The 14872-nt window shown below is 39.6% G+C and overlaps 1 protein-coding gene across 4 annotated transcripts in view; it reads right to left on the minus strand.

The window, feature by feature from the left end:
* The window catches only part of MRPL1 (mitochondrial ribosomal protein L1), a 110034-nt gene that overhangs the window by 83098 nt on the left and 12064 nt on the right, over positions 1-14872 (minus strand). For all 4 annotated transcript variants that reach the window (XR_014310582.1, XM_082726559.1, XM_082726560.1 and 1 more), the window contains exon 2: positions 1972-2083. Coding sequence is in view for 3 of the 4 variants with exons in the window: in XM_082726559.1 (XP_082582685.1) it covers positions 1972-2083 (112 nt within the window). In the remaining variant the exon portion in view is untranslated. The remainder of the gene's footprint in view (positions 1-1971; positions 2084-14872) is intronic.

A 14872-nucleotide genomic window follows, 5' to 3' on the forward strand; every position in this document is an offset into this window, starting at 1 on the left:
ACAGCAAAAGACTGAAAAGATAAACATGGGCCATGGGGGGAAATAGGGAAGTGATTTAATGAATTATGGTATAGCCACACAATGAAATATTATGTGCGTGCTCGTTGTAGCATTATTTACAATACCAAAACATGGAAAAAACCTAAGTGTCCATCAACAAATCAATGGATAAAGAAAATATGGTACATTTATACAATGAAACAGTATTCAGTCATAAAAAAAAGAACAAAATCTTGCCATTTGAGACAGCATGGATGGACCTTAAAGGCACTATGCTCAGTGAAATAAGTCAGAGAATAACAAATGCCGTACAATCTCACTAATACATGAAATATTTAAAAAAAAAAAAAAAAGAAAAGAAAGAGAGAGAATTCAGATACAGGGACAGACTGGTGGTTACCAGAGGCAGGGGTGGGGATGGGTGAAATGGGTGAAAGTGGTCAAAAGCACAAAATTCCAGTTATAAAACTAACCCTGGGATGTAATGTACAGCATAGTGACTACAATTAATATTACTGTATTGCCTCTCTGAAAATTACTGAAAAGTTAAGTATTCAAAAGTTCTCATCACAAGAAAACAAACTGTAGCTCTATACAGTGATAGATATTAACCAGACTTACCATAGTAAGCATTTCCCAAAACATAAAAATACTGAATTTTTAGATTGTACATCTGACACTAATATATATCAATTATATCTCAATTAAAAAAAAAAAAAACAACTAGAGAGCTCCCTCTGAAACAATCTCCCAAGATATATTAAGTAAAAAGCAAGGAAGCAAGATATAGAACAGCACAGAGAGTTAAAAAAGAAACAACAGTTCTGACATTAAATGTGTGGGTTTTTTTCTCATACCAACCAATTACCTGATTTAAGCTGAGTATCCAACAAATGAAGACAGTTCTGATACTCTCTACCTGGATGTAACATCAGATCCCACAAATCAAGGACTGAGTTCCTAAGACTGCCCCCACTTTGGATGCCAACTGCAATTCAAGGCCTCTGGTATTTCTGGCCCAGTAGCTGCAAATCAATGGGTCCTGTGACCCCCTCCACAGACTTCGTAACTTGCCAGCATAACTCAGAACTCAGAGAAACACCTACTTAACATTTACCAGTTCACTATATAATAAAAGATACGATAAAGGATACAGATGAATAGGTACATAGGGCAAGGTCCAGAAGAGTCTGGAGTACAAGAGTTTCTGTCCCCGTTGGGTCTGGGTGTACCATACTTTGGGCACACATATACGTTCACCAATCCAGAAATTTTTAGAACCTCACAGGACAGGGAATGTTATGAAGGCATGATCAACTGTGAACTCAATCTCTAGTTCCTCTCTTCTCTGGATGATGGGTGGGGCTGAAAGCTCCTAATCATGGCTTGGTCTTTCTGGTGACCAGCCTCCCTCTAGAAGCCCACCAAGAGTTTCTTATTAAAACAAAAGATGGTCCTGTTACCCAGAAAATTACAAGCGTTTTAGGAACTCTGTATCAGGAACTGGGTCAAAGACCAAATATTAGAATAACAGATGCTCCTAGCATCCCTATCCTCAGAAGATTATAGGAGTTTTAGGAGCTTTCTATTAGGAACTGGAAGCAGAGATCAGTACAAATACTTATTATGTCACAAAGCCCTTGCTCCAACACTTACTATCCTGTGTACCTAGGCAAGTTAATGTTTCAATGTCATGCTTTTCAACTCAAAAAAAGAACATAAAAACAACAGCTTCCACATAAAATATCCGTGGAGAGACTAAATTAGTCATTGAATGTCAGTGTTCAATAAATGTTAAGTATTACTATAGTAAGTCATATTTTCCTTACCAACTGCAAAGTGTCCAAAAAGCAGAGATAATAAACTTGTACAACTGTATGTCCATGTACATCTTTAAGAGACAAAGCATAATGTTTTTTCATCAAAACTTTAAATGAAAGCAAAGAAAATTAATTAAAAAAAAATACTTACTTTGTAGCAGCAGCAAAATGTCTGGTGGGCCCATGAACACATACAGAACAAGGATAAAGAGCTGTCTGATAAGCCATCTTGAAAAGACTATGCTTTTGATGATGTATCAAGACTTGAAAGAAAAAAAAAGTAAAATATTAATATTAACCATTACATCCATAATTTTACATCCTTAATGAATGTTTTCCAAAACAAAAACAGTCACTCTCAACCATTCTTTAAAACGTATAACAGCAGCGGTGCCTGGGTGGCCCCGTCAGTTAAGCATCCAACTCTTGGTTTCAGCTCAGACCGTGATCTCAGGTCAGGGGATCAAGTGCAGCATCTGTCTCCGTGCTCAGTGTGGGGTCGGCTAGGGACACTCTCCCTCACGCTCTGCCCCTCCCGCTTATGCTCCTTCTCTCTCAAATAAATAAATAAATCTTAAAAACAAAAAAGTGTAAGAGTAGAAAGTGCAATTCTTGAAACCAAAGCCAATTAAACTAACTGAAAAATCCTGTCTTCATTTATTTTCTTTTAGATTTTATTTTTAAGTAATCTCTACACCCAAAGTGGGGCTTAAATTTACAACTCCAAGGTCGAAAGTCACATGCTCTACCAAATGAGTCTACCAGGCACCCGTGTTCTCACTTATTTTTACCTTAATCCAGGTTCAGGTTCAACAGAGTATGTTAGCTCTACTATTATGGAATACATATATGTAACCTGAATTCCTTTTTAATAATTTACATTTTATTCCAGAGCTGCCTCAGGTACTCCTGAAGAACAGCAAAGTGGAGGGAACTGCTTTACCAGATAGCAACTTGTTTTGAAGCTATGGTAATTAAGACACTTGGCTATTGGCACAAGTATGGAAAGACAAACTAATAAAACAGAAGCAGCCCAGCAACAAACCCATACACATGTGGATATCTGAAATGTGACAAATGTTATTACAAATCACTGTGCAAATAATTCAATTAAGTGGTGTTAAGGAAAGGGATTATCCATAGGGAAAAGAGCATGTTTAGATCCCTCTCACACCACACACTCAAATCTAGGTGGACTAAGGATTTACATTTGAATGGCAAAACTAAAGGCTTTCAGAACAGAAAATGACTGTTTAGGAGGGAACAATTTCACAAACAAAACCCAAAAGCACTAGCCAAAAAGTAACTTATTAGTGTGAAGAACATCTATTAAAGAAAGTGAAAGACAAGCAAAAAACTGGGAGAACAGAATAGCAACCTATATAACAAAGGATGATTATCCAGAGTATGTAAGATAAATCCAAAAAATAAAAGAGATGAACAAGCTTCTAATTTAAAAGAAAATACAAATGATACATGAATGTATGGGAAAATGCACAATCTTATTAGTAATCAGGTAAATATTAAACCACAATAAAGTATCATTCCACAGTGCTATTTAAAGAGTAGTCTGTTGGCCTGTAAATTAAAATTACACCAGTATGTAAATCAACCACATCACTAAGTATATTATTCACTACAGCTGATAATATTTTTTTCACAAGACTTCTTCAGTAAAGCAAGCAGTGCTTTGATTAAATTGTGCAAGGTAACAGTTTCTAGATCCAATCATTTAAGTAGCAATGTTTTACACACATTGGATTGGCAACTTTTTAGAAAAAGTCTGGGATTGCTGAAAATGTTAAGGGTAAGTTTTATACATAGTAAATAAGAGTATGAATTGGAATACCACTTTGGAAAAAAAAATATGGCATAATTCAATGAGCTGGGCATACACATATCAATGATGCAGTAATTCCACTTCTGGGAATATGCCCTAGAGAAACTCCTGCACATGTGTACTAAGAGACATGCACAAAAATAACAACATCATAACATCAGGAGAATTCTAGGGAAGATGGCAAAGTAAGAGGACCATAAGCTCACCTCATCCCAGGAACACAACTAGGTAACAGCCAATTCAATATAAATAAACCAGAAAATGACCCAAAGTCTGGCAGAACAGACTCCACAACCAAATGTAGAGAAAAAGCCACTTATGGTACGAAGGACTGGGAGCTAACTGGATCTGCAGGACTGTCCAGAGAAGGGATGGGCACCATGGGCACAGAAAGTGGAGAGAAACAGACCCTCACACCAGGGAGCCCACACAGGGAAGACCAATCCCCATAACATTCGGCTTTGAAAACCAGGAGAGGGGTGCCTGGGTGGCTCAGTGGGTTAAGCCTCTGCCTCCAGCTCAGGTCATGATCTCGGGGTCCCGGGATCGAGTCCCGCGTCGGGCTCTCTGCTCAGCAAGGAGCCTGCTTCCTCTTCTCTCTCTCTCTCTCTCTGCCTGCCTTCCCTGCCTACTTGTGATCTCTCTCTGTCAAATAAATAAATAAAATTAGCAGGCTCATGGGAGAGACAGGAGGGAGAGATAGGAGAGAATCAGAAGGGCAAGAGAAACTGAATCCTCCTGATTAAAGAGACAGCAAAACAAACAGCCTCCATGCAGATACAGCACAGAAGCAGCAGTTTGAAAAATGCCTGGGGTGTACGAGAGGGTCGTTTGTTTGAATAAACAAATCTCAGACCATATGCTGGAGAGGTGGGGATCTTTGGGAGACTTCTCCAGGAACAAAATTATTGGCAGGCACCATTTGCATGCCTCACCGGCAGTATAAACACACCAACACCTTTGGGAACCCAAGCAGCACCAACTCTTGCTACCTAACCAGCTAACCGTGCACCCCGCCCCTGTTCTCCTGCTGAACGCCCCCTCCATCCACGCCTCTGATCCAGGTCTCCTCCCGCTACAGACCCACACAAATCTGGCTAACACTACGCATCCACACCCAGAGCACTTCTGCAGATCTGACCCTTCCAACACAACCTTCCTCAGTCTCTGGTGCTGGAGGTCCAGTCCTCTCAACTTGGACCTTGCTGGCACCAAGCACCCTGCCCCCACACTCAGCTACAGTTAGGTGCTACTGCATCTCTAGCAAACATCTGGTCTGGCTCAACTTAAGCCCAAAGTGTCCCCAGACTGGCCCAATAACAACACAGAGACCCAACCCTGCCCACAACAGGCAAAGAGAGCCATTGCAGATGACTGGAATGAAGGCAAACGTGGCTCAGCCACAAAAGCAGGGCACATGCAACACTCAGAGGAGACACGCCTGAAGTGCCAAGTTCTGATGAACAGGGGACATAGCATTGCAGCACACGACAGGACTGGCTCTTCATTAAGGCCACCACTTTCATATCAAAAGACATAGTTGACTTTTCTAACAGAAGAAAAGAGACACAGAGAGACAAAATGAGCAAAGAGATAAATATGTCCCAAATGAAAGAAAAGGACAAAATCATAGCAAAAGAACTAAATAAAATGGAGATAAATAATACTGGTAGAAATACTGGTAGATAAATAAAACTGGTAGAAAATGTAAAGTAATGGTCATAAAGATAACTCACTGGACTTAAGAAAAGACTAGAGAATCTGAGTAAGGCCCTTAACGAAAGGATGGAAAGCATAAAATAAAGCCAATCAAAGATGAAGAACTCAAACTGAAATAGAAAACACACTAGATGGAATACATAGTCGTGACCTGCAGGAAAGAATAATGGAAACCAATCAAGCTAAATAAGAGAAAGAAAAAATAATAATAAATATGAAAATAGACTTAGGGAACTCAAAATACCATCAAGCATAATAACATTCACATTACAGAGATCCCAGAAGAAGAAGAGAAAGAAAAGGGGTTAGAAAATTTACTTGAAAAAATAAGAGCCCCAAATTTCTAAATCTAGGGGGAAAAAAACAAAAACCAAAAAAACCCCACAGAAACCCAGATCCAGGATGTACACAGATTCTCCAACAAAATCAAACTAAGGGAGGTCACACCAAAACACACGCCAACCAAAAAGTAGTTATTAAGAAAAACTTTTAAAAGAAGCAACAGAAAAGTTACACACAAGGGGAGGCTTTCAGCAGATTTTTCAGCACAAACTTTGCAGGTCAGTATATACTCAAAGAGCTGAAAGAAAAAACCTGCAGCCAAGAAGACTATATCCAGCAAAGCAATCATTCAAAATAGAGGGAGAGACAGTTTTCCAGGCAAACAAAAGTTAAACGAAGTCATGACCACTAAACCAGCCCAACAGGAATGTTAATGGGGACTCTGTGAAAGCGAAAGACCATAAAAGTAGGAAGCACAAAAGCTGCAAAAATAAATAATCTATAAAAATCAGTCAAGGGATTCACAAAATATGTGAAGTGTGACAATGCACACCTATAACATGGGAGGAGAAGGGCAAAGAACGGATTCAAAGTTAAGCAACCATCAACTTAATTTAGGCTGTTATATGCATAAGATGTCATATACAAACCCAATGTAACCACAAATCAAAAACCGGTTACAGCTATGCAAAAGGAAAAAGAAAAAGGAATCCAAGTATATCACTAAAGAAAACCAACAAACCGTAAGAGAAAAGAGGAAGAGAAGAAACAGAAAATCCCAAAAACAGCCATACAACAAGTGACGAATGGCAATAAGTATAAACCTATCAATAATTACTTTGAATAAATGTACTACATACTCTAGTCAAAAGACAAAGAGTGGGAGAGGAGTCAAGACAGCGGAGAAGTAGCAGGCTGAGACTACTTCAGCTAGCCGGAGATCAGCTAGATAGCTTATCTAAAGATTGCAAACACCTGCAAATCCATCAGCAGATCGAAGAGAAGAAGAACAGCAATTCTGGAAACATAAAAACAACCACTTTCTGAAAGGTAGGACCGGCGGAGAAGTGAATCCAAAGTGACGGGAAGATAGACCCCGGGGGGAGGGGCCGGCTCCCGGCAAGCGGCGGAGCAACCGCGCACAAAATCAGGACTTTTAAAAGTCTGTTCCGCTGAGGGACATGCTCCAGAGGCTAAACCGGGGAGAAGCCCACGCAGGGTCAGCGCGGCCTCAGGTCCCGCAGGGTCACAGAAGGATCGGGGGTGTCTGAGTGTCGCAGAGCTTGCGGGTATTGGAGCGGGAAAGCCGGCTACAGAGACAGAGCCGACAGCAAGCTCGCAGCTCGGGGTGACCTTGAACCGGTCGCAGGCTCGGTGAGCTCGGAGCGCGGCCGGAGGTCAGGCAGACGGGAGTGACTGGGCGCAGTTCTCTGAGGGCGCACTGAGGAGTGGGGCCCGGGCTCTCGGTCCTCCGGGCCGGAGACCAGGAGGCCGCCATTTGTGTTCCCGTCCTCCGGAACTCTACGGAAAGCGCTCAGGGAACAAAAGCTCCTGAAAGCAAACCCGAGCGGATTACTCAGCCCGGCCCCCGGTAAGGGCGGTGCAATTCCGCCTGGGGCAAAGACACTTGAGAATCACTACACCAGGCCCCTCCCCCAGAAGATCAACAAGAAATCCAGCCGAGACCAAGTTCACCTACCAAGGAGTGCGGTTTCAATACCAAGGAGAGCAGCAGAATTCTAGAGGAGGAGAAAACAAAACACGGAACTCATGGCTTTCTTCCTGTGATTTTTTTAGTCTTGCAGGTAATTTAATTTTTTTCTTTTTCATTTTTTTTTCTCGCCTTCTGGTAAAATTTTTTTTTTAACGTTTACCCTTTTCTTTTCTAACGTTTAACTAGTTTATCTAATATATATATATTTTTTTCTTTTTTATATTTTTCTTTATTCATTTTCTTTTTAATTCTTTTCTTTTCTTTTTTTTCTTTTTTTTTTTCTTTCTTCCTTTTTGAACCTCTTTTTATGCCCTTTCTCCCCCTCACGGGAATCTCTTCTGATTTGGTTAAAGCATAATATCCTGGGGTTGTTGCCATCCTTTTAGTATATTACTTGCTCCATCATATACTCTAATCTGGACAAAATGACAAGATGGAAAAATTCACCACAAAAAAAAGAACAAGAGACAGTACCGAAGGCTAGGAACCTAATCAATACAGACATTGGTAATATGACAGATGTAGAGTTCAGAATGATGATTCTCAAGGTTCTAGCCAGGCTTGAAAAAGGCATAGAAGATATTAGAGAAATGCTCTCTGGAGAGATAAAAGCCCTTTCTGGAGAAATAAAAGAACTAAAATCTAACCAAGTTGAAATCAAAAAAGCTATTAATGAGGTGCAATAAAAAATGGAGGCTCTCACTGCTAGGATAAATGAGGCAGAAGAAAGAATTAGTGATATAGAGGACCAAATGACAGAGAATAAAGAAGCTGAGCAAAAGAGGGACAAACAGCTACTGGACCACGAGGGGAGAATTTGGGAGATAAGTGACACCATAATACGAAACAACATTAGAATAATTGGGATTCCAGAAGAAGAAAAAGAGAGGGGAGCAGAAGGTATACTGGAGAGAATTGTTGGGGAGAATTTCCCCAATATGGCAAAGGGAATGAGCATCAAAATTCAGGAGGTTCAGAGAATGCCCCTCAAAATCAATAAGAATAGGCCCACACCCCGTCACCTAATAGTAAAATTTACAAGTCTCAGTGACAAAGAAAAAATCCTGAAAGCAGCCCAGGAAAAGAAGTCTGTAACATACAATGGTAAAAATATTAGATTGGCAGCTGACTTATCCACAGAGACCTGGCAGGCCAGAAAGAGCTGGCATGATATTTTCAGAGCACTAAACGAGAAGAACATGCAGCTAAGAATACTATATCCAGCTAGGCTATCATTGAAAATACAAGGAGAGATTAAAAGCTTCCAGGGCAAACAAAAACTGAAAGAATTTGCAAACACCAAACCAGCTCTACAGGAAATATTGAAAGAGGTCCTCTAAGCAAAGAGAGAGCCTCAAAGTAGTAGATCAGAAAGGAACAGAGATCATATACAGTAACAGTCACTTTACAGGCAATACAATGGCACTAAATTCATATCTCTCAATAGTTACCCTGAATGTTAATGGGCTAAATGCCCCTGTCGAAAGACAGAGGGTATCAGAATGGATAAAAAAACAAAACCCATCTATATGTTGCCTCCAAGAAACTCATGTTAAGCCTGAAGACACCTCCAGATTTAAAGTGAGGGGGTGGAAAAGAATTTACCATGCTAATGGACATCAGAAGAAAGCAGGAGTCGCAATCCTTATATCAGAACAATTAGATTTTAAGCCAAAGACTATAATAAGAGATGAGGAAGGACACTATATCATACTCAAAGGGTCTGTCCAACAAGAAGATCTAACAATTTTAAATATCTATGCCCTCAACGTGGGAGCAGCCAACTATATAAACCAATTAATAACAAAATCAAAGAAACACATCAACAATAATACAATAATAGTAGGGGACTTTAACACTCCCCTCACTGAAATGGACAGGTCATCCAAGCAAAAGATCAGCAAGGAAATAAAGGCCCTAAACGATACACTGGACCAGATGGACATCACAGATATATTCCGAACATTTCATCCCAAAGCAGCCGAATACACATTCTTCTCTAGTGCACATGGAACATTCTCCAGAATAGATCACATCCTCGGTCCTAAATCAGGACTCAACCAGTATCAAAAGATTGGGATCATTCCCTGCATATTTTCAGACCACAGAGCTCTAAAGCTAGAACTCAACCACAAAAGGAAGTTTGGAAAGAACCCAAATACATGGAGACTAAACAACATCCTTCTAAAAAATGAATGGGTCAACCGGGAAATTAAAGAAGAATTGAAAAAATTCATGGAAACAAATGATAATGAAAATACAACGGTTCAAAATCTGTGGGACACAACAAAGGCAGTCCTGAGAGGAAAATATATAGCGGTACAAGCCTTTCTCAAGAAACAAGAAAGGTGTCAGATACACAACCTAACCCTACACCTAAAGGAGTTGGAGAAAGAACAAGAAAGAAACCCTAAGCCCAGCAGGAGAAGAGAAATCACAAAGATCAGAGCAGAAATCAATGAAATAGAAACCAAAAAAACAATAGAACAAATCAACGAAACTAGGAGCTGGTTCTTTGAAAGAATTAATAAAATTGATAAACCCCTGGCCCAACTTATCAAAAAGAAAAGAGAAAGGACCCAAATAAATAAAATCATGAATGAAAGAGGAGAGATCACAACTAACACCAAAGAAATACAAACTATTATAAGAACATACTATGAACAACTCTACGCCAACAAATTTGACAATCTGGAAGAAATGGATGCATTCCTAGAAACATATAAACTACCACAACTGAACCAGGAAGAAATAGAAAGCCTGAACAGATCCATAACCAGTAAGGAAATTGAAACAGTCATTAAAAATCTCCAAACAAACAAAAGCCCAGGGCCAGACGGCTTTCCGGGGGGATTCTACCAAACATTTAAAGAAGAACTAATTCCTATTCTCCTGAAACTGTTCCAAAAAATAGAATGGGAGGAAAACTTCCAAACTCATTTTATGAGGCTAGCATCACCTTGATCCCAAAACCGGACAAGGATCCCATCAAAAAAGAGAGCTATAGACCAATATCCTTGATGAACACAGATGCAAAAATTCTCACCAAAATACTAGCCAATAGGATTCAACAGTACATTAAAAGGATTATTCACCACGACCAAGTGGGATTTATTGAAGGGCTGCAAGGTTGGCTCAACATCCGCAAATCAGTCAATGTGATACAACACATCAATAAAAGAAAGAACAAGAACCATATGATACTCTCAATAGATGAGAAAAAGCATTTGACAAAGTATAGCATCCCTTCCTGATCAAAACTCTTCAGAGTGTAGGAAAAGAGGGCACATACCTCAATATTATCAAAGCCATCTATGAAAAACCCACCGCAAATATCATTCTCAATGCAGAAAAACGGAAAGCTTTTCCGCTAAGGTCAGGAACATGGCAGGGATGTCCATTATCACCACTATTGTACCGCTTGTACCGCTTGTACCGCTATTCAACATAGTACTAGAGGTCCTAGCCTAAGCAATCAGACAACAAAAGGAAATTAAAGGCATCCAAATCGGCAAAGAAGAAGTCAAATTATCACTCTTCGCAGATGATATGATACTATATGTGGAAAACCCAAAAGACTCCACTCCAAAACTGCTAGAGCTTGTACAGGAATTCAGTAAAGTGTCAGGATATAAAATCAATGCACAGAAATCAGTTGCATTTCTATACACCAACAACAAGACAGAACAAATAGAAATTAAGGAGTCCATCCCATTTACAATTGCACCCAAAACCGTAAGATACCTAGGAATAAACCTAACCAAAGAGGCACAGAATCTATACTCAGAAAACTATAAAGTACTCATGAAAGAAATTGAGGAAGACACAAAGAAATGGGAAAACGTTCCATGCTCCGGATTGGAAGAATAAATATTGTGAAAATGTCTATGCTACCTAAAGCAATCTACACATTTAATGCAATTCCTATCAAAGTACCATCCACCTTTTACAAAGAAATGGAACAAATAATTCTAAAATTTATATGGAACCAGAAGACCTCGAATAGCCAAAGGGATATTGAAAAAGAAAGCCAACGTTGGTAGCATCACAATTCCGGACTTCAAGCTCTATTACAAAGCTGTCATCATCAAGACAGCATGGTACTGGCACAAAAACAGACACATAGATCAATGGAACAGAATAGAGAGCCCAGAAATAGACCCTCAACTCTATGGTCAACTAATCATAAAGCAGGAAAGAATGTCCAATGGAAAAAAGACAGCCTCTTCAATAAATGGTGCTGGGAAAACTGGACAGCCACATGCAGAAAAATGAAACTGGACCATTTCCTTACACCACACACAAAAATAGACTCAAAATGGATGAAGGACCTCAATGTGCGAAAGGAATCCATCAAAATCCTTGAGGAGAACACAGGCAGCAACCTCTTCGACCTCAGCCGCAGCAACATCTTCCTAGGAACATCGCCAAAGGCAAGGGAAGCAAGGGCAAAAATGAACTATTGGGATTTCATCAAGATCAAAAGCTTTTGCGCAGCAAAGAAAACAGTTAACAAAATCAAAAGACAACTGACAGAATGGGAGAAGATATTTGCAAACAACAAATCAGATAAAGGACTAGTGTCCAAAATCTATAAAGAACTTAGCAAACTCAACACCCAGAGAACAAATAATCCAATCAAGAAATGGACTAAGGACATCAACAGACATTTCTGCAAAGAAGACATCCAGATGGCCAACAGACACATGAAAAAGTGCTCCATATCACTCGGCATCAGGGAAATACAAATCAAAACCACAATGAGATATCACCTCACACCAGTCAGAATGGCTAAAATCAACAAGTCAGGAAATGACAGATGCCGGCAAGGATGCGGAGAAAGGGGAACCCTCCTACACTGTTGGTGGGAATGCAAGCTGGTGCAGCCACTCTGGAAAACAGCATGGAGGTTCCTCAAAATGTTGAAAATAGAACTGCCCTATGACCCAGCGATTGCACTACTGGGTATTTACCCTAAAGATACAAACGTAGTGATCCAAAGGGGCACGTGCACCCGAATGTTTATAGCAGCAATGTCCACAATAGCCAAACTATGGAAAGAACCTAGATGTCCATCAACAGATGAATGGATCAAGAAGATGTGGTATATATACACAATGGAATACTATGCATCCATCAAAAGAAATGAAATCTTGCCATTTGCGACAACATGGATGGAACTAGAGCATATCATGCTTAACGAAATACGTCAAGCAAAGAAAGACAACTATCATATGATCTCCCTGATATGAGGAAGTGGTGATGCAACATGGAGGCTTAAATGGGTAGAAGAAGAATCAATGAAACAAGATGGGATTGGGAGGGAGACAAACCATAAGTGACTCTTAATCTCACAAAACAAATTCAGGGTTGCTGGGGCGAGGGGGGTTGGGAGAAGGGGGTGGGGTTATGGACATTGGGGAGGGTATGTGCTTTGGTGAGTGCTGTGAAGTGTGTAAACCTGGTGATTCACAGACCTGTACCCCTGGGGATAAAAATATATGTTTATAAAAAATAAAAAATTAAAAAAGAAAAAAAGACAAAGAGCAAAAAAAATGGACAGAAAAGCAACATCCAGGGGCACCTGGGTGGCTCAGTGGGTTAAAGCCTCTGCTTTCGGCTCAGGTCATGATCTCAGGGTCTTGGGATCGAGCCCCACATCGGGCTCTCTCCTCAGCAGGGAGCCTGCTTCCCTTCCTCTCTCTCTGTGGGTCTCTCTGCCTACTTGTGATCTCTGTCAGGGAAATAGATAAAAACTTTAAAAAAAAAAAAAGCAACATCCATCTATATGCTGCCTGTAAAAGACTCATTTCAGACCTAAAGACACATGCAGACTGAGATGCCTGCCTGGCTCAGTCAGTAAAGTATGAGACTCTTGATCTCAGGGTTGATCTCAAACCCCACACTGGGGTAGAATTTACTTAAAAAAAAAAAAAAAAAGACATATGCAGATTGAAAGTGAAGGGATGGACAAGCATTTATCATACAACTGGAAGTGAAAAGAAAGCCATGGAAGCAATATTTATAATGGACAAAATAGACTTTAAAACAAAGACTGTAACAAGAGAAAAAGAAGGACACTATATAATCATAAAAGGAAAAACAAAACAAGAAGATACAATAATTATAGATATTTATTCACCCAACATGGGGGACCCAATACATAAAGCAGCTGATAACAAAGGAAGTAATCAATAGTAATACAATAATAGTAGGAGACTTTAGCACCCCACTTCTATTAATGGATAGATCATACAAACAGAAAATCAACAGGGAAACAGTAGTTTTGAATGACACACTGGGCAAGATCTACCTAATAGATGTATTTTGAACATTCCATCCCCAAACAGAAGAATACACGTTCTTCTCAACTGCATAGGAAACATCCTACAGAATAAATCACATATAACTTCACAAAACAAGTCTCAACAAATTCAAGAAGATCAAAGTCATCCCATGCATCTTTTCTGACCACGACACTACAAAACTAGAAGAAATCAACGACAAGAAAAGATCTGGAAAAAACACAAACACATGAAGGTTAAATAACATGCTACTAAACAGTGAATGGGTCACCAAGAAATCAAAGAGGGAATCAAAGAATACATGCAGACAAATGAAAATGAAAACACAGTGGTCAAAATCTTTGGGAGGCAGCAAAAGCTGTTCTAAGAGGAAAGTTCCAGCAATACAGACCTATCTCAACCAGCAAGGAAAACCTCAAATAAACAACCTAACCTTACACCTAAAGGAGCTAGAAAGAGAACAAACAAAACCCCAAACCAGTAGAAGGAAGGAAATAATAAAAACTAAGGCAGAAATAAATGAAACTAAAGACAAACAAACTGTAGAACAGATCAATGAAACCAGGAACCGGTTCTTTGAAGAGATCGATGAAATTAATAAACCATGAGCCAGACTCAACTAAAGACAGAGAGACAAGACAGAGAGGCAGAGAAAGACAGAGAAAGGACTCAAATTAAAAAAAAAAAAAAAGCAGAAATGGAAGAGGAGAAAACAACTGATAGCCCAGAAATACAAAGCATGATAAGAGAATATTATGAAAAATTATGCCAACAAATTGGACAACCTGAAGAAATGGGTAAATTCCTAGAAACATATAATCTACTAAAACTGCAGAAAGAAATATAAAACAAAAGAAAGAAATATAAAACGAACGAATCAATCACCTGCAATGAAAATGAATCAGTAATCAAAAGTCTAACCAACAAACAAAAGTCCAGGACCAGATGGCTTCACAGATAAATTCTACCAAACATTTAAAAAAGAGTTACCAGGGCACCTGGGAGGCTTAGTCGTTAAGTGTCTGCGTTTGGCTCAGGTCATGATCCCCAGGTCCTTGGATGAAACCCCACGTCAGGCTCCCTGTTGGCGGAAAGCCTGGTTTTCCCTCTCCCACTTCCCCTGCTTGTGTTCCCTCTCTTGCTGTCTCTCTGTCAATTAAATAAATAAATAAGATCTTTAGAACAAAAATAA

Source organism: Mustela nivalis, assembly GCF_964662115.1.
Source record: "Mustela nivalis genome assembly, chromosome: 4".
NCBI lineage: Eukaryota > Metazoa > Chordata > Mammalia > Carnivora > Mustelidae > Mustela > Mustela nivalis.